Source organism: Furipterus horrens, unplaced genomic scaffold (assembly GCF_987537825.1).
Source record: "Furipterus horrens unplaced genomic scaffold, mFurHor1.1.pri manual_scaffold_1, whole genome shotgun sequence".
Taxonomy (NCBI): domain Eukaryota; kingdom Metazoa; phylum Chordata; class Mammalia; order Chiroptera; family Furipteridae; genus Furipterus; species Furipterus horrens.
In genome coordinates, this window is record NW_028327171.1 from 140,313,760 (window position 1) to 140,334,692 (window position 20,933).

General features: G+C 34.6%; 1 protein-coding gene across 1 annotated transcript in view; it reads left to right on the plus strand.

Moving 5' to 3' along the window:
• The window catches only part of ARHGAP15 (Rho GTPase activating protein 15), a 643,467-nt gene that overhangs the window by 295,764 nt on the left and 326,770 nt on the right, over window positions 1–20,933 (plus strand). The window contains exons 7-8 of the mRNA XM_090267320.1: window positions 14,560–14,658; window positions 15,928–16,057. Coding sequence (XP_090123446.1) covers window positions 14,560–14,658; window positions 15,928–16,057 — 229 coding nt within the window. The remainder of the gene's footprint in view (window positions 1–14,559; window positions 14,659–15,927; window positions 16,058–20,933) is intronic.

Below are 20,933 nucleotides of genomic sequence, written 5' to 3' on the forward strand. Positions count from 1 at the left end.
AAGCAAGCTGCTTGAGCTGTGCGGAAAGGAAGGTAAAAGGGCTGAGAACCAGAAAGAGCCCTTAGCGGAGGCACTCTACATTAGATGGAAGTGATGTGTCCGGCATATCGTCTTTCAGAAGAGCAGCAGTGGCACAGCCACGGCACAGCCCCATGTTCACAGTTAGGGGAGTTGTGATGCAGATTCAGCCTCAGGAGAATGTTTCCACTCCTCTGACACTGTGGTAAGGCTCTACTGATATGTCTGCTCAGGGAGCTAGCAGTTTTCCTCTTGCCTAGCACACAGGCTTTCTAAATTTTAAGGTTATTATCTGAATACCACAACTCTATAGTAATAATCTAAGTCAGCTGATCTATCATTCACTGCATAACCCTTTATCAAAGGCCTATGGCAAGCCAGGTGTCCAGCTAAATGCTGGGGATATGTGTCTTTGTCCTCAGAGAACTTAAATATAGCAAGGGTTGGAAAAGCAATTAAATGAGTACAGTAGTGAAATGAGCACCATAGAGGAGTAAGTACAGTTATTGGAGGGACACTTCTTTTTTCACCAGTGGTTATAAGAGTCTTTCCTAAGTAGATGATGTCTGAGTAGTAACCTGAATAAAGAGGAGGAATTTACCCAAACCCAGGAGATTATCAATGACTCAGTCAATCAATCAAATAATAGTAACCACCATATTTTAAGTACTTACTATGTGCTAAAACTATGCTAAATTCTTTTTCTGAATTATATTTCATATAACAATAATCCTCTGATGTAGGTATTATTATTTTCTTCAGATTATAAGTGAGGATATCAAGACACAAGATTCTGAATAACTTGCTCAAAGTTAGGCAGTTAATAAATAGAGGATTCAAAAACATTAGAGACAGAAAGAGTAATTATGTAGTGCTTGGTAATTCATTTAAGGAGTTCAGTTTTTATTGTGAAGACAGTGACCCAGTAAGTGACTTTTAAACTATAGGAAACAGATAGGTGTTTGGATAAATAAGTTATTTCTGTATAGTTTAGAGTGGCCAGCCATAACCCAGAGTAACTTTCAAATCATGTGTGCAGCTCTATAAACAAACAGATTCCCTTGGTCCTATCCTAAGGGTCTGATTCTTTAGGTCCCTGTGAGCATGAGAATCTGTACTTAAAAAGGTCTCCAAGGATGATTCTGATGTCAGTCAAATTAGGAATTTACTAATAAGTGGATGCAGAGAGTAGATTGTAACACAAACTGGCAATAGAGAGATCTGACAGGAATATTGGTATCTTATATTGGAATAGATGCCAAAGAGAGCTAGAGATGTAAATTAAGAATTTGTCAGTTCATAATTCTGATTAAAAAATAAATAAAACTATGGTGTGGGTAATGTCATTCATGGGGTGTGTCCTTAAAAGAGAAGAACTATGAGTTGCAAGAGCATTCTGATGAACACCTCCATTTAAAGAATGAGTAAAGGGAGAAGAGCCCACAATGGGGACTTGGGAACAGCTTCTCTGTGTCCTCTAGAGATGTGATGCCCTTTCCTGCCTCTGAGTCATTGTGGTAGTTTTTCTCATTGCCTGCGTTACACCTTTTCTCCTCTTCTCCCACTAAATCCCATCTGTCCTTGTAAGAAGCCTCTCTAACATTCTTCCTTGAGGACTGAAGTTCACCCTCAGAGACATTTGTTGTCTCCTGAAAAAATTAGTTCCATCTTGAATCACAATTAATTATTATCTTCTAATTGTTTTCCCCTGTTGGTTGTACATGTCACACTAGATTTTAAGCTTTTTAAGAACAAGGGTTAACCCTGACTGGTGTGGTTCAGTTGGTTGAGTGTCATCCCACAAAGTGAAAGGTATTATTCTAACGCAAATATCACTTTGCGGGGAGGGAGAGTAAGAAATGTTATGTGTTTCTTCATGCATTTATCATGGAATGATGGGTGTGACATTCCGGATGTCATATAGCTCCATTATTAGATAGGCGCAGCCTGCTGCTCAGTTGACAGATGTCATTGTTTATTATATAGTCACAAATGTTTTTTTTTAAATAACATTTGTATATATATATATATATATATCACTAAATTAGAGTTTTAGAAATTCTAGATACTTTTCCATGTTATTTTAAAGATAACCCTTTTGAATAAATAGTTAGGAGTTTTCCAAAATAGGCAGAATTATTGTTTTTACAAATTTTCCAGAAAAAATTCAACATTTTCTATTTATTTTAACTATAAGTCATAGGAAAAGAGAGATTTCTCCTTACTTATGAACTTCATAAATACACATATGCTTATTCTACTATCATCATTATTGAATGATGATGCTCTTTCATAGGGGGCAAAATCTAGTTTGTCAAAATATTGGTTAAGTACAATTTCAAAATTTTCAGAAATCAAAAGTCAGGTTTTACTGTAGTATAAATTTTAATTCTTCTCAGACCATTGGGCAGGACATCACAGATGGAAATAAGATACCATTCTTTCTTGTTGTCCACATGTTCTCCAAGGACAATTCTTAGTTCCCTCATTTTCCATGTCACAGTGGCATTAATCCTGTGAGAATAGTTTATCTGTGACCTGTCTAATCTATATTTACTAGAACAGCATAGAAGCACTCTGTTTATATCTAACAAAGTAGTTGCAAATCACACTTCTTCTTCAGATCATAAATACACATTTATTTTAGAATATATCACCAACTGAGTCATTTTGATGTAAATATTGCACCTCTTAAGTATGATGAGTTTAATAGAGGCTGTGAATCCATAGATTTGCAAAATATCTCTCTTTCAATAACTGAAAATATTTAAATTGCAGAAGCTTTATCATCCTATGGGGAGTGGCAGACAGACGTGTCAATAGAGTGGAACCTACTATTTCCTCTGAATAATGAATAAGAAAGCCTCACTGGCTTCTGCTAGGGAATTATGGTAGTTTTGCTAAATTGACAGATTTTGGTTGTGCTGTGACAAGCAGCCGAGAAGTGACTGATTCAGTGGGAGTCCTCAGGTGTTTCACTCTTTTCAGCTCTGTTGTCATATAGAAAGGGCTCAATGGCAAAGGCCTGTAAACGACACATGGCGGGCAGCAGTCTGCAGAATTACCCAGCTTTGTGAACCTGGGGAAGAGACCACCTCTGATGAAGAGGTCCCCAGGATGATGGAGAATCCACATGGTCGTGGCATTGCCATCTCTTACTGATTGGCATCCTTGTCTGGAAACCCAGTAGGCTGTAATTTTACTTGAAGATGAAAGCACACATTTTTATATGTATCTTCTGTTCTCCAAATGTTTAAAAAATATATAATACACCTACATTCACTTCTAACTGGCAGTACTGTAATTCAGCAGATTTCTGTTTTTCACGAAACCTGGAGTTGAATTGTCTTGAGCCGGAAGGCATCCAAGCTGCTGTTTTTCACTCAGCTATATTTCTCCATAAGCATCTAATTATTTCAAAAAGTGATGTACTATATGCAAAAACCTGAATCTAATGCAAATAAGTCTGTACAGCACTAAATTTAACAGGTGTTCTCATTAATGTAAGTAGACATGGAACAATTCTTGAATGTTTTATAAACACTCATAATCATAGCCAAATATGTTACCATAGCATAGAGATACTTACATAATGCAACATCTTTTATTTCTATTGTGCAATCTCAGCACTTAATAACAGGATATGTTGGTGAGTATTTAACTAGTGGCACCAATATTCGTTTCTACTTGTCTCTGTATCTTAAATTAGTTAATATTTCTAAATATAATTACTGGAAACATAACTAGTGTCACCTATCCTCTCACAATTTGCTTGTCTATTAATGTTAATGATGCTTTAGTGAAAGTAATGGCTACAATGTTGGTAGACCAGCAATGAGCACCTTACTGAGGCTCTCCGAAGACATTATCCATTAACCTAAGGATTAACTCTTGAAAATATTAAACCTGTATCCAACTTCTCATATTATCAACTCTCACTAAGAAAGGTCCAAACACGTAAGGTGAGATTCTTAGATTATCTAGATAGATTATCCCCACAAAGCACATGGTGGCTTTGCAATATAATCAACACTGTTTTATTCCAGCTCTATGTATTGACATACAGACCAACCCTTGTAGTTGAAGTCTAGAACTTCTTGACTGATGGGAAAATGTAGCCTCAGACTGCAGTTCTTCATCTTCAAAGTGGATTGCCTACTTTATTCTGATAAAAGTGTTATCAACAGTTACCAAAAAAAAAAAAAAAAAAAACTACTACATTGCCTGAAAAAACACAATTGTAAACTTCAAAATTCTGTTATAATGAAGGATGAGTTAAGTATACTACTTCATATTAAACAATAGGATATAATGCATTCACTGAAATGTATAAAATAGATAAGGTTTATTTATTATTTACTAATGCCCCTGAGGTGTGGGTTATGCAGTCACTCAGTAAACAATTGCCCTTGGCTTTAGAAGATTACAGTGTAGTAGGGGGAACTGAGAAGTCCACAGGACACTGCAGTATAGACCACCATGTCCTATGATGAAGGATCGTGAGACCACATAAGAGAGACATCTGTTTCAAAGAACCCTTTTCTGTAAAGTTCACACTTAAATTGATTTGAATAAGAGGGAAAAAAGTGAGAAGGTTCTGGGCAAAGGGAACAACCTGCTCCAGAGAAGAAATAAGAAAATATGTAGAGGTGCAGAGGGAAATGTGGAGAAAGAGCGGCAGAGCAGGTAGCTGGCAGAGCACACAGGGTCTGGCAGGCTGAATTTAAAGAGTTTGCATTGAAAGCTGTGGGAAATCTCAGAATGCTACCAATCAGAGGAATGAGATGTTCAGGTCCAAATTTCAGAGAAAAGAAGACAGATAAGATGGTGAGATGACTGAAATATATTATTATAAAATCCATGCTGGAAATAATGGCAGTACAGGTGGTTAAATGCATAAAAACATCTTCATAACATCACACATGATATTATTATTAAAATACAAACACATAAATAACATTTATCAATCAGTGAAAAAATACAGAAGGATAGACAACAATTCATCTTGGGGAAAGAAATTTTGTGTTTATGTTATACTTTTATGTTTGTCAAAATTTTTAAGTTGGGCATTACTTAAATAAATAAGAGAAATAATAAAAATCATTCTTCTTTGAAAATAGCAAGGACAGCAGATTCCCAAATGTCATTTGACGAGATGAGTAATAATGCACAGCAAACATAGCTTAGGCTAGAAGCTGTTCTGTGTTTGGCAGTGACTGACAGAGTGTTAGGTACCAATGAACAGAAGTCTTAGTATGATTAGTTTACCTAGAAGCAACTACTCCTCCCAAGTTCAAAAATTAACATTAACAGCAATAAAACTCGAAATAGGCAACTTTGTACACCAACTGCTTCAATTAGTCACTTTTTAAGTTGCTTTTCATATGAGCACCACAGGCAAAAGTTTTGGTGTAGCTGACTGCAAAACTGTGGAAACTGCTAAACTATCTACTAATTACTTTGATAGTATTCTTTCATGAATATTGAGAAGACTGTTTCTCAGTGCTTAAAATATTTTAGTACAGATTTAAGAATGAACATGAGTTTTTCTTTGAAATAAATTTTGGGTTGGGTATTTTGTTAATAATCAGAAAGGTAGAGCAGGTAAATGATATGGGGTATGAATGCCCACGAGAGGGCAATTTTATTATGCAGAACAAATTTGTGTTGTAAGAATTCATGAACCAAATTTCTTGGGTGTCAAAGGTATGGCTCAATTTCAATTAAAAAGCACAATTTCTTAAAAGGTTGGCCTTAAACCTTAGATTTCAGAATGCACTTGAGATCTGTTGTATATGTAGTCCAGCATTTGTTTACTTTCCATTAAATAAGAAATTGCTTACACGGGCAGGTTATTTTGATATGATGACACCACTGAGGGTTTCAATAAATGTACATGCAAATCAATCAACCCCAAACACATTGAAAACATATCCAATAAACATCTGGAAACTAATGATCGCACATTTGTTAACACAGGGGGAATTGTGGAAATGCAGGATCCATTTTTGCTCAGGCTTATTTAGTTGCATGTGGATTTAAGAACATTTCACAGAGTCAGAAGAAACAGGGTAATTATAACATAAGGTTCAACATCTTTAGATATGTAGAACATTTTCCATTGCTTAAAACAAATATTCCCTAAGAAAGTATAAAACATTTTTCTGACTTGCAAAGTTTTTGCAGTCTATCATTTAAATTACTTAAATAAAGGGAGCTTTACTGCTCCCCAAAGCTGAGAATGTAACACCCTCCATGCATATTTTCTTGTTCTTCTTGACAGACCAGAAAAGTGTTTGTGTGTGCCAATTAAAACAAAAATGGATCCCTAGTGGCTTGTTCCTCACACAACTTCTGAAGACTGCTATCATTGTTTGCTAGGGTAACCCTGGATAAGGCTGCTAGCCAAAGTAAACAAACTTTTCAAAACTTTCATGACAGATGGGGGTTACAAATGCATTTTAATAAGAGAGTTGCCAAAGCAACTTATTTTTTATAATCAGCATATATTTACTTAACATCTAGCAACATTGGGAACACAAGGCAGATACTTTCTCACAAAATGTTTTAACAAGTAACATTTTTGGGAAGACAAATTGAAGACCTTTTACTTCTAGCTGATATTTTACCCTCAGTTTTGTGTTAATTTTGCTCCACATGTTAATAAAAATGTTAGGAGCTCCTCAGACCTGACTGTAATTTGAGACAGACATGCAGCTTGATGCTATAATTCCTTTGGTGGTCATAAACACCTTTGAGACCAAGTAATTTAACTATTATAGTATCACCATGACAACCTTCATTTGATCAGCTATATCAAATGTGGAGTTGTTGCAAGATAAAAAATGTGAATATGAAAGTTTTTTTTTAAATTATTATTGATTCAATGTAAGGTCTTTATATCTCATTATTATGTAGCATATATATATATAGTCGTTGTTGTTAGAATTCAATAAAGATATGGTCAAGCCCTGACTGATGTAGTTCAGTTGGTTGGGCATTGTCTGGCAAATGAAAGGTCACTGGTTTGATTCCTGGTCAGAGCAGATACCTGGGTTGCAGGCAGTCCCTGGCTGGGGTGCGCGTGGTGCATGTTGCATGTTTGAGAGGCAATCTATTGATGTTTTTCTCACACATAAATGTTTTTCTCACTTTCTCTCCTTCCCTTCCCTTCTCTCTAAGAGTAAATATATAAACAAATAAATGATCTTTTAAAAAAGATATGGTCAATATTAATAACAAAAATAAGTTGTATCCACTTTAAATTTATTTAGTGTATCTTGACATAACTTTTTTATATCCACTTAAATAAAATATAATGATTTCATTATGAAGTCTAAATGTCTCCAAACATAAAAGTAATTAAATTCCATTCCTCTTAAATGGGTAATCCACTTATTTGTAATAGAGCCTTTAACATTTTTTAGGGTTCTTTGGATATCTGACACACTTTATTACATATTTCCTATGTATAATTTCAGCCTCATTAAGATGAAATAAACCCTCCTTCAGCTTATAGTCAAAGATTTATCCTAAGCAAAATATGAAAGATATTTAGTACATGGGATTGTTTAGTACTTTCTGGAATCTTAAGAACTTTTTTGGAGGCCCGAATTCTGTTGCAAATACATTTCTTCATAGCAGGATAGCATTTTTGACAGAAGTAAAAGGAAAAATATTCTAAGTAAGAATGTTGGATGACCTTTTAGAAGTATGCTATTTTTAATATAACAGTAAGGAAAAAATGTCATCCCAGATATGCAAGTACAGTATAATAGTTGCAAATCAATAAGCATAATAAATTATATAAACAAAATGAAAGACAAAAATCACATGATGCTGAAAAAGCATTTGATAAAGTGCAGCACTCATTTATGATAAAAAAACAATCAGCAAAGTGGGAATAGAGGAAGCATACCTCAACAAAATAAAGGCCATATATGAGAAACCTACAGCCAACATCATACTCAATGGGCAAAAATAAAAATCTTTCCCTCTATGATCAGGAATAAGACAAGGGTGTCTGCTTTCACCACTTTTTTTCAAAATAGTATTGGAAGTTCTACCCACAGCAATCAGACGAAACAGAAAAGAAGTAAAATACACCCAAATTGGAAAGAAGCAAACCTCCTTGCAGATGACATGATAGTGTACATAGAAAACTCTATAGGCTCCACCAAAAATCTACTTGACTTAATAAGTGAATTTGGCAAAATAACATAATGCAAGGACAATATTCAGAAACTGAAGGCATTTTTATACACCAACAATGAAATATCAGAAACAAAAACTAGGAAAAAAAACCCATTTACTATAGCAACAAGAAAAGTAAAGTACCTAGGAATAAATTTTACCAAGGAAGTAAAAGCCTACACTTGGAAAACTATAGAAAACTGAAAAAGAAATCAAAGAAGATACAAATAAATGGAAGCATATACCATGCTCATGGATTGGAAGAATTAACATCATTAAAATGTCCATACTACCCAAAGCAATCTATAAATTCAATGTAATCCCTATTAAAATACCAATGACATATTTCACAGAGCTAGGACAAATATTTCAAAAATGTATATGGAACCAAAAACAACCCCAAAGAGCCTCAGCAACCTTGAGAAAGAAAAACAAAGTAGAAGGGACCACATACCTGATATCAAACTATACTACAAGGCCACTGTAATCAAAACAGTCTAGTACTGGCATAAGAACAGACATATAGATCAATGGAACAGAATAGAGAGCCCAGAAATAGCCTCTTCAACAAATGGTGTTGGTAGAACTGGAGTGGTACATGCAAAAAAATGAAACTACACCATCAACTTACACCACACACCAGAATAAACTCAAAATGGGTGAAAGATTTAAAGATAAGCTGTGACACCATAGAAGTCCTAGAGGAAAACATAGGCAATAAAATTTCAGATATCCCACAAAGCAATATTTCTGCCAATACATCCTCTAGGGCAAGAGAAATAAAAGAAATAATAAAAAAAATAAGACTACATCTAATTAAAAAGCTTCTGCATGGCTAAAGAAAACATCATCAAAATGAAAGGGCATTAACACTATGGGAAAACATATTTGTCAATAAGGGTTTGATCTCCAAAATATACAAAGGACTCATACAAATCAATACCAGGAAGACAAGTGATCCAGTTAGAAATGGGCAAAGGACTTGAATAGACACTTATTCAAGGAGGACATAGAGGGCCAATATACATGTGACAGGATGCTCATCCTCACTAGCCATCAGAGAGATGTAAGTTAAAACCACAATGACATACTACCTCACACCAGTCAGAATGGCCATCATTAACAAATCAACACACAAGTGCTGGCGAGAATGCAGAGAAAAGGGAACCCTAGTGCACTGTTGGTGGGAATGCAGACTGGTGCAGCCACTATGGAAAACAGTATGGAATTTCCTCAAAAAACTAAAAATGGAACTGCCTTTTGAGCCAGTGATCCTACTGCTGGGATTATACCCAAAGAATCCTGAAACACCAATTCAGAAGAACCTATGCGTCCCTGTGTTCATAGCAGCATTATTTATAATAGCCAAGTGCTGGAAACAGCCTAAGTGCCCATCAATAAATGAGTGAATCAAAAAACAATGTTATATTTATATAGTGGAATACTATGCAATGTAAAGAAAGAACTCTTACCCTTCATGGAAGCATGGAATGAACTGGAGAGTATTATGCTAAGTGAAATAAACCAGGCAGTGAAAGACAAATACCATATGATCTCACCTGTAAGAGGAACCTAATGAACAAAGCAAACAAAGGATCAAAATAGAACCACAGGCATAGAAACAAGGAACAGACTGACAGTGACCAGAGGTGAAGGAGAAGTGGGATGGGTGGTTGTCTAGTCAAGAAACTAGTATAAATGACCCATGAGCATGGACAACAAGGTGAGGATTGACCCTGGGAGTGGGTGGTGAGCAGGGCAGGGGAGAGCAATGGAGGAAAAATTGGGACAACTGTAAAAGAACAATAATCAGAAAAGGGGGGTGGACAACTTTTGTCTAATGTTTATATTTAAAATTTCACAACTAAAGCCGAAATCATCACAGTCCTTTCTCATATGCACAAAGTCCTTGACTGTATATGAGTGTTTGCTGAGGACTAGTGAACTAGAAATCAAGATTTTTGTAATCTCTTAATTCTATCATTTAAAATGGTGCCAATTTGATAGAATGGCATTCTCATTTTCTTCATTTGGTTCATTTTCTTCATTTGCTAAATTACTTTATGATAGTGGAGGGAAGCTGCAGTTGAAGAATGTTTATTATGTGCTTTGAGATCATTAAAGTTGATTTCACTTTGCATACCAAGTGGTAGTATTCATATTCTTAATATACTAAAGTTCTGATGCACTCAACCTTTAACAAATAACATATCATGACCAACAGTTTATGCATAATTCCATGATGTAATTGTGTCTTCTATAATTACTCCCTCCTCTGTAATCTTGACATGAGTTTTGTCTGTGCAACTCACATTGGGATTTAGTAGAAACCATTTTCTATTGTTATTTATCTTTTTATGCATATGTCCTATTTATCCAAACATATTGTGAGCTCTTGAGGGTGGGGGCTGTGTATCCGTAGCTTCTAACAGGGTGCCTTACACTTAATGGTTGTTTAAATAGTTCTTGTTGAGGATTAGGACACTGTCTGGTCAGAAACACATCCTCTCAGTTTCCTGAACAATTTGTGGGACTGATTCTACAATAGGAGGAGTGCTACTGTGAAAGAGGGAATGCATATTACTCATTATTTATTGCATCTTTAATAGTCTCTCATCAGGCAAATGAGCCAATTGAAACAAAAGTAGCCAATAACATTTAACCACCAGATATGTTTTACTGATGTCTGTCTACAGCATAAAGTTGACCATTGATCATTGCTGGATTTATTTGATTGTTATTTCTAAAAGATTGACAATAACTAAATTAAAATGTTTATAATGTTTACTCTATGAATCTATGAATAAGTTTAATTTGGTTTTTCATTCTTTATTTTTTCCAAATTCTCCATAATAAATGCAATTATTCTTATAGTCAGACAAAAATGTGAAGTTCTAAAAACTTTTTGTTTCTATGCTGATAAACCAAACATGAAAAATTTAATAGTATAAATGTCATTCTACAAATTAATTTCTCATTTAAGTTAAAATCTAATATGGGGAAGACTAACTGCCAGAATCCATATTGGCAAAGGTGATAGGTAATTGACTGTATTGAATAGGAAATACTTTAATAAACGTAAACATTATGTGTTAAAATTTCTGTAAAATATTTTAAATTAATACAATAACCTTACATTTGTTAATGAAAACCTAAAAAACAAATTTCTTCTCATCACTTATCACTAGAGACTAGAGCTGGGCTATCCCTGCCTCCATCTTCAGAGGAACTGTAATAAGGACACAGATCAAGGTTCTTAGCCAAAGTGGAAATCATTATTGAATTAATACCCCAAAGGCCTAAGGAATGTGTATATTAGACATTTGTCCAGTGAATATGCTTATATAATTGCTTAGGCATACATTTGTTACCAGCAAGAATTCAAATGGCTCTTTCTTTTACTATGAAAATGTTTTGGACAAATTTTCCCAGACAGGTAATTAAAGATATATTATTAACAACACTAGCACATTTCATTCAGACTGCCTTGGTGCCAGAATATATCCCTGCAAAATAGGACTTGGTGGGTAGCAAAGTTTTCAAGAGACATCTGTCTAAAGGAGGACTCAAAGCAAAATGGAGGCCAGCAGCAATAACTAAATTCGTCATATTTTCTGTAAAGTCTTTCTTTAGCAACCTCACCCCAGCATCTGTCACTTAAGCAAAATATAATATAGAAAGAATACTTTAGTGTGGCTTAATATCAAATCTTTTATGTTTGTTATTAGTCCTACATCACTTTAGATTGACATCAGGAGTTGTTCAATCAAAAGATTCAGTCAAAGCTAACATTCTTTACTGATGTCTTTCTTTCCCCAAGAGTGTTGAAAATTTGATTGTTCCAAGTGCAAATATGATTCAGAAAATCATTTATCAGAAAACCTAAAGAGGTAATGTAAAAAAGTGGTTTGGGAACCTGCGTTGAATGGGCTTTACCAGTCAGCCAAAGACTGAAACTGCTTCCCTGAGAGTGACTGGAATGGAACAGAACAAAGTCAATTACTGACTGTAATTAAGAAGTGGATGCATTTAAACTGTAGAGAGCAGTAGCAGACTTCTCCAGACTGCCTAGTAACTCAAAAGATTAGTGGGAAGACAGAAGGAAGAATGTGGACTGTATTTCTCTGATAGTATGTTTTGAATGAATTGTATTCATTTAGTTCTCTGATCCAGCTTCTCAAAATTTCATAAATCACTGATTATGTGTGATTAATACAGTAAATATTTGGACAAAGAAACTTTTAAAATACATTTTTGCTTTTGGTTGTTTTAGTAGTCAGTAAAAGATCTCCTTTGTGTTGCATAGAATGTACCAAAAATACAAATGAATGCTTAAGTACTTATATTTTAACACTGTTTGAACTCACTAGCCTAGAAACTGAACTGTGTTGGCTCTTTCTAAAACTCTAAGAATACAATAAATCTAATTATGTTTGTTTCTTGTACTTTGAAAATGTTCCTTTTAATAATTTTAATAATGGCTTATTTATAATGGCAGGGAAATATATTGTAGATTATGGTTGGGCTAATTCACATTTCATTTTGTATATTAACAAATTCTGATGTGATGTAACACATTCACTATCAAAATATTTACATTTAGATTAAGATGAAGGTAGAGGTCAATGATTATACCAGTTTTCTCAGATTTGTTAGAAGTGACCTTATATTTTTAGATTACTATTTCTGTGACAACATTTTATAAAGTAAATATTTGGGACTTCATGTAAGTACAGAACACTGCAAGGGTATTTGGATAATTACGCAAGCATCAGCTTAACTGTCTTTTACAAGATACATAAAAGAAAAGACTATTTGGAGACTATTTTGAGCCATCCCAAATCTTACATGCAATTTTACTTGAAAAAAGAGTGATTGGCCCTGGTAATCTGTCAGAATCTAGTGTGAGTAATTAATTTCCTCTTATTTTCAAATCTTTCACTTGTCATAATTGCATATACTTTGGATAGTTCTCATTACAGTTGTAAAACATTGGAATCCATCTCACTTACAAATGGATGTATTGCAGTAGTGAGTGATGTTGTATCTCTATGTAGTTTTTCTAAAAATAAATGACAAATGAATATTTATATATGTGTGTATTCAAAGATTTCTTTAACACTCTGGGATTATTGTTATTAAACGTTGCCATAAGAATCACTGAAACCTTTAGAGTGAGCTATTTTGGGTAATAATTGTCACTTTAATGATAGAATTATGGAGACATTCTGAAGCTTGATTTGTGATTTCCTGAACTGGTGCCACATTTCCGTGCTCACCTCATATTTAGAGCAAGTAAGGCTGAGAAGAGGTGACTGGCTCCTGATTCAGTATGGTGAAATGTCAAACCTCTAAACCTCCGAAGCCTTGCTTGATGTGTGACAGCAGTCGGGAAATGTTCTTCCTGTTGAAACAAAAAGTCAATAATACAAAGGAAAATTCTTCCCGGTGCAGACTGATGGCCTAATACAAAAAGTGTGCCCACACCCACTCTAATCAAATTCTTCTCTTAAGAAGCCTTTTATGTGTGAAATCAAGAGCATTGCTCTGTTTCTAGAGGGTCCCATCCACTCTCGCAATTCTGGGGCGGGGGGAAGATTCACTGAAATGAAAATGCATAGTTACATGCGAAATACTGCCAACTATTTTAACAACCCTGAGAGTCTGGAACGGAGATGTTCATTTGATAAATACTCTCCATGAGAGGTTCAAATATGTAAATACATGTCTATTCTAATCTACTCTCCTTGTGGGGAAATTGGTCCCTTATTAATTTCCTATAGATCTTTATAATAGGAAAGTGGAAATCGCCAAGTGTTACTCATTGACCTTTAAGAAAAGTCTCCATTTAGTCTCTTTTGGTAAATAATCTGTTTTAGAGCCCTCCATAAAAGGAAATCAGATATCGAGATACTATTAGATTTGAAAAAGACAAACAGGAAAGAGCCAAAACTGCAGAATGAATTCTGACACACCCGGCTGCATTTTTTTAAGTTTCTGACTTAAGTGCATACTGTCTGCATTATTCTGAACTTCCTGGCTTGCTGCTCCTTGAGTTGGAGTAATTCAGCTTTAGAACTACTCTGAGTTAATCGTTCTATTATGAAAACAATAATGTATTTGTTATGACATGAGAAAACAGTTTATAGCAAGCAGTTCAAAATGATACTAATTTCCCAGTTCCCAGAAAGACAATTACTGGAATACAAGCAAATATTTCAGTGTATTGAAGGGTGTTTTTAAAAAGAATATATATATATATATATATATATATATATATATATGCATATTTTAATGTAAGTGATCTATTTCATTTGGTTTGCTTACCTGTCATTTTTATTTTTTCAGATCACAACAGCATCAGGAAATGAGTTCCTTCTACAGTCAGATATTGACTTCATCATATTGGATTGGTTCCACGCTATCAAAAATGCAATTGACAGATTGGTATGTATTTGTTTTGTCTGTTACCTTGATTAATTAAAATGTAATCATTTAAATCTTATTGCTTAGGCATATTACTCACAAGCATTTAAATGGATCCTATAGATTGAGAGGTATTAATTTATTTTAAGTTTAAATAGAATCCACTAAAAACATTTCAGCAGGCAGGATTTGTGGAACTAAGTGTCATTTGATTTCACTCTTTCATAAACACGGTGCATTCATTTTTTAAAATAAAATAACATGGACATTCATCTACTGGAGACTGTAAAAAGCACACAAGCGCTTAATAACTACTGAATTTTTACATTTTCACTTTATGCAGTCTGTAATGCATATTCTTGGAAATAAATATCGATGCATTTAAGCCCCAATTCATTTTACAATACCAGTAAATAATAATCCTTTATACTTATTTTCATTGTCCAGTTAAGCTAGATTGTTCTCATGAAAATTACCTATCTAGAACTTCATGAAATTAACCTAAATCACACATTCAGAGTATGTTTTTTAAAAGTCATATTATTTAAAACTACTTACTTTATACTGACTTTAGACCAAACATCTAATTTTAGGACACTAATATTAGCAAAATCTTGAGAAAGAAATATTTTTGATAGCTTTTAATAAGGTATACAATAGGAAAATACATTTTCTGTGTGATTTTATTGCTATTTAATTGCAGTCTTCCATTATGTCATTCTGATTTTGGGACAGAAACTTTGAAAAATAAATTAACAAGTTGACTTTCCCCCATCTCCAATATATGCTTTTTCCACACGTGTGAGTGGCTGTGCCCTGCTGCACAGTGACACACATGCACAAGCAGGCACACATGCACAAGCACACAATACACTCACACACACACAGATGGTCATTAAGAGTGGACTGTGGAGTCAAACTGTCTGAGTTTGAATCCTGGTTCTCTCACTTACTAGCTGTGTGGCCTTGGACAAATGACTTATCTCTTTTGGCTTCAGTTTCCTTGTCTGGAAAGTAAGGATAATAATAATACTTACCTCATAGGATTATTGTCATGAACTGAGTTAATGCATGTGGAGTGCTTGGAGTAATGCACAAGACTTAGTAAGGACCATATACATAACTGTTATTAACTTTGAATGTTAAGCTTAGTGCAGAGGCCCAATCCCCCCAAAAATTATCTTATTTTAAATGTACCTTTAAATCTAACATCAAAATAGATCCCAAAATTATTTTCTGAATTCCTTCTTCCTTGTAAATTTGTTCTGACTAATTATTTGGCACTTCCAGCCAAAAGATCCAAGTAGTTCATCAAGAAACCTGGAACAATTCAAAATCCAGAGATCCTCCAGTACTGAATTACTAAGTCACTACGATAGCGACATAAAAGAACAGAAACCAGAGCACAGAAAATCTTTAAGTAAGTATTTTTCTTACTTGCTCATTTTAACTTTGTCCAAATGCAGTGCTTATGAAATATAAATGCATTAAAATGAGATTTGAGCCAAACTCAGTCTACTCATGGAAGATTCGTGGCCATTTCCTGGCCGGGGATTCACGCCCTGGAGGGCAGTCTGGGCATTTTGTTCCCATCATTGTTGGTAATGCCTTTTGAGAAAAGAACTGCTCCTAGGTTGTGGTCTTTGCTTACACCAAATATCTGAATCTCAGAGTAATAGCCATGGTGTTCAGATTGGTGATTGATTTTGAGAATGGAAAATGTCAAACCTTGGTATGCTGTTTGATTTCCATATATTAGAAGATACGTATGAGTGACCACCACAGTTGGTCCAACTTAAACCAATAGTCTTTCGGACCACCAGAAAGACTTATTAGAGGCTGTCTAAGGTCATATGTAGTTCTAATATTTTAAAAGAAATGAATTTGGAATAATAAGGACCAGTCTCACCACTTATATTCTGATTGTGATGGTATCTCATAACCTTTCTCAACATGCTTCTTCCACCATAAAAAGGGGTTACTAAAAGGGGTCAGTCACACTTATCTCATAGAGTTGGTTTGTGTTTCAACTTCCTGAAAGAAGAAGATATCTTTGGAATCAGAGAAAACCAATTTCCCAAAGTCTCAAAAGTTGTAGTACCTTTCCTGTATCATCTACATAGCTTCCCCAATCTTCTGATTCACCTTTTTTCTGCCAGTTTCTCTGACCAAATTTCAGCATAGTTACATACTAGCTTTTGGAATTTAAGGAGAACTCAGTAAGTAGAGAGAGGTTGATAACAGAATATCTACATATGTATGTAAGTACATATGCTAGATGACTATATGTGTATACATATACTTGTGTGCATTAAGAAAGACCATATACACATACATACACACACATATGCATATGCACATATACCTACACATGTGTGTATATGTATATATACATATACAACGTGCATGCATGCCCATACACATATGATAAGAAGAGGAAAGATATTTCTATGTGATAACATATCTTTCAAAGCTAAATAACAGGGAGCCTATAAATATAGAAATAGCAGGATAACTTCAAGTAGATTCACCCTTTTAAAATTGTCATTATTTTAAGAACTGTACCATAATTTCAATAACTGCCCGTTGTTTTAAGTTGCACTTTAAAATGATCATTGTTAATTTCTTCAACTTCATAATGCTTTGCAAATATGTTTTGGAGAGTTAGCAATTACATTTAAACATATTCTTCCATATGATGGTACAGTTTGGAATTATCTCATTTAAACATTTTCCTTTAACTCCTGGTCATTGTTCCCTTTTACCTCGTGTGGGATGAAACATAAGATAAGATTTTAGAAATAGATTTAGGTTGTGAGTATATAATTTATGTTAATTATATAACCATTTTGAAGTATATGTAAAGGATACATGAGGCAATGATCAGTAGATTTGTAATCTCAGATATAATTGCTGCTTTAGAAGAGACCTTGACACATTTCTAAAGCCTGGAGCTCTGGAAAACATAAAGGTTTGTAAAAGTGTGTTTGAGAAACATTGAGGCAAATGGATTCTTTGTTCAGTAATAGTCATGTGAAATGTTTTAATCTGATATTGCAGGTAAAATTCCTACAGACAGAACACCACCTGCTCCTCTTTAGAATTTATTTTTACTTTAAAAAATTGTAAATGGTTTGAATGTTTTTTATTGAATTTATTGGGGTGACATTTGTTCACAAAACCATACAGGTTTCAAAAGTACAACCCAACAAAACATCATCTGCATATTGTCTTGTGCACCCACCATTGCAAGCAAAATCTCTTTCCATCCCCATTCCCCAACCTTTGCCCACCTCCACTCAGCCCCAGGGCCCCTTTTCCTCTGGTTAACACCACACTGTTGTCTGTATCTATGCATTTTATATAAAAAATAAATGTGTGTGTGCGTGTGTGTGTGTGCGCGTGTTTGCTTAATTCCTTCACCTTCTTTCATCCAGCCCCTTGCAAACCTCTGCCCTCTGACAGCTGTCAGTCTGTTTCATGTATCCATACCTCTGGTTCTATTTTATTTGTTGGTTTATTTTGATCTTTAGATTCCACATATAAGTGAGATAATATGGTATTTTTCTTTCCCAGACTGGCTTATTTTACTTAGCACCATAATCTCCAGGTCTATCCATGCTGTTGCAAAAGTTAAGGTTTTCTTCTTTTTTACAGCCATGTATTATTCCATTGTGAACATAGCTTTTTCATCCACTCATCTGCTGATGGGCGCGTGGACCATTTCTGAATCTTGGCTGTTGTAAATAATGTTGCAGAGAACACTGGGGGGGGGGGTGCATATGTATTTTTGAATTGGTGTTTTGGGTTTCTTCAGATGTCTTCCCAGAAATGGGACCATTGGATCAAAAGGCAGTTCCATTTTTAATTTTTTGAGGAAACTCCATAGTCTTCTACAGTAGCTGTACCAATCTGCCTTCCCACCAAGAGTGCATGAGGGTTTTTTTTCCTCCACATCCTTGTCAGCACTTGTTGTTTGTTGATTTATTAATGAAGGCCATTCTGACAGGTGTGAAGTGATGATAATCATTATGGGTTTAATTTGCATCTCTCTGATGATTAGTGATGTTGAGCATTCTTTCATATGCCTATCGACCCTCTGTATGTCCTCTTTGGAGAAGTGTTTATTCAGTTCTTTGCCCATTTTTAATTGGATTGCCTTCTTGGTGTTCAGTAGTATAAGTTTTGTATATATTTTGGAAATTAACCGCTTATCAGGTGTATCATTGGCAAATACATTCTCCCATTCAGTGGGTTGGTTTCCTTTTCATTTTGTTAATGGTTTCTTTTGCTTTGCAAAAACTTTTTAGTTCAATATAGTCTCAATTTGTTTATTTTTTTTTTTGTTTTTCTTCCCTGAGAAGATACATCTGTGAAAATATTGCTGTGAGAAATGTCTGAAATTTTGCTGCCTGTTTTCTTCTAGGTAGAATTTATTTTTAATTGATAAAGACAATTATTTGTTTATTTTGGGCTTAAACTCAATCATGCCTAAAGTCAAGGGAATAGACACTTGTGATTTACTCTATTTAACTCAAACTGTACCAAATTGTATAAGGACCTTAAGTTCACCATTTCCTTTGCAGTTCAAAAATATTGAGTGCTAGTATTGAGCACTTAGTGTTCACCAGGCATTGTTCTAAGTGCTTGTCTTATACTGACTTAATCATCCCACTAACCCAAAGAGGTAGGTTTTATCATTAACCCTGTTTTATAGGTGAGGAAACAGGCATGGAGAATAAAGACAGCTTGTACAAAAAGAAGTTATGGAGACAAGTTTCAAAGTTCAGCAGTCTAATATTAAAGCCTGTGCTTTTTACCATTACACTATAGTGCAGTGAACCTTGGACTTGGATGGAAATATTATATTAAAATAGGATTTATAAAAATCAGTAAACTTAAACAGGGACCCCAAAACATGTTACCAAAATAAATAAAATGAGATCTTTCCTTTGGACTTTGATTTCACTATTAAAACAAAAGGGCTATTTAATCTTTATCCTAGCTCTAATTCTAGAAAATGCTTCTTTTCTGTTTTCCTGGATATTTATAGTTGTAAGCCTTCAATAGGGCTGGTATATTTTTTTGCAATGTGCCATGCAGTTAATAATAGCTATCTATTACTTTGAATTAAGAGTATTCAGTATTTATGTATTCATTTTATTTGAAAGCCATAATGATGGACTCATCCACACAGTATCAAATCAGACTATGCACTTGAAATAGCAATTGGTATATTTATATTAGTGGTTTTTTAAATTTTTTTTCAAGTGGGAAATATGGTGTGTGTAACTCCTCTGATCTCTTTCCTAGATTTGAACACCCAAACTTAGTTATTTTAAAAAATGCATTCAGTTTTATATCACTCTCCTGAGATTAAATAATTATATAGAATTAGTGATTCATAGTATCTCCTTATTAGGAGTCTAAGTGTAAACTTTACTGTCAGTAAGCTGCCTTTGACTTCCTGTGTCCTTGATGTTTCCACGAGTTTTGTCGCCAAGATTGAAGGCAGATAAATCCAGAATTACTTTTTTAAAGTCATGGGAACATCACTAGCAGCTAACAGGTGGTCATTTCATTGTCCAGCTTCTCTGTATCACATGGAAAAAAACATGTGCTCTCAGTGAGTGAATTCAGAAGCTTGAGTGCTTAAATATACTTTCCTTTTTAAAATATGATTTTAACCTGCCAACACTATTAAGTATTAATCAGATATTTTAAGATATCAGTTGAATCTAAGAGACAAGAAGCCAGAAAATTCAATGTAAGGGCCAAATCACTGTGGGAAATTCAAAAAATCAGCATGGGATGAGAGTGGGAGAGCAGCTCCCCAGGGACAGCTATTACGGAAAGTGGAGAGTCAATCAAAGAAAATGCTAACATAGTTTTCCAGGGAAAGAGAAGTGTCTTCCACTCATGGCCAAGAGGAAGTCCCAAATATAAATCCTCCATCAAATAACCTTGGAGAGGTTTCATCACTTTTCTGAGTTTCATTTCCTAGAATTATAAAAATGGGTTTAATACTGTCCTTGAAGTATCATATGAGAATTTGAAATTAGATATGTAAATACTTAGCTCACAGCAGGCACTCAATAAGTAAAAGCTCTTATTATTATCCTCCATGTCCCCAAGCAGATGGCATCAAAATAGGGCATGAGCCAAGGGCAGTGTCTGATGGAAGACTGGAGCAGGGTATATATACTTGACATCTACTCCCTGAGTGTAGAGAAAATAGGCAAAAGGAGCCAGGATTAAAAATGGGAGCCATAGCTGCAAAAATCTAAATATGAGCA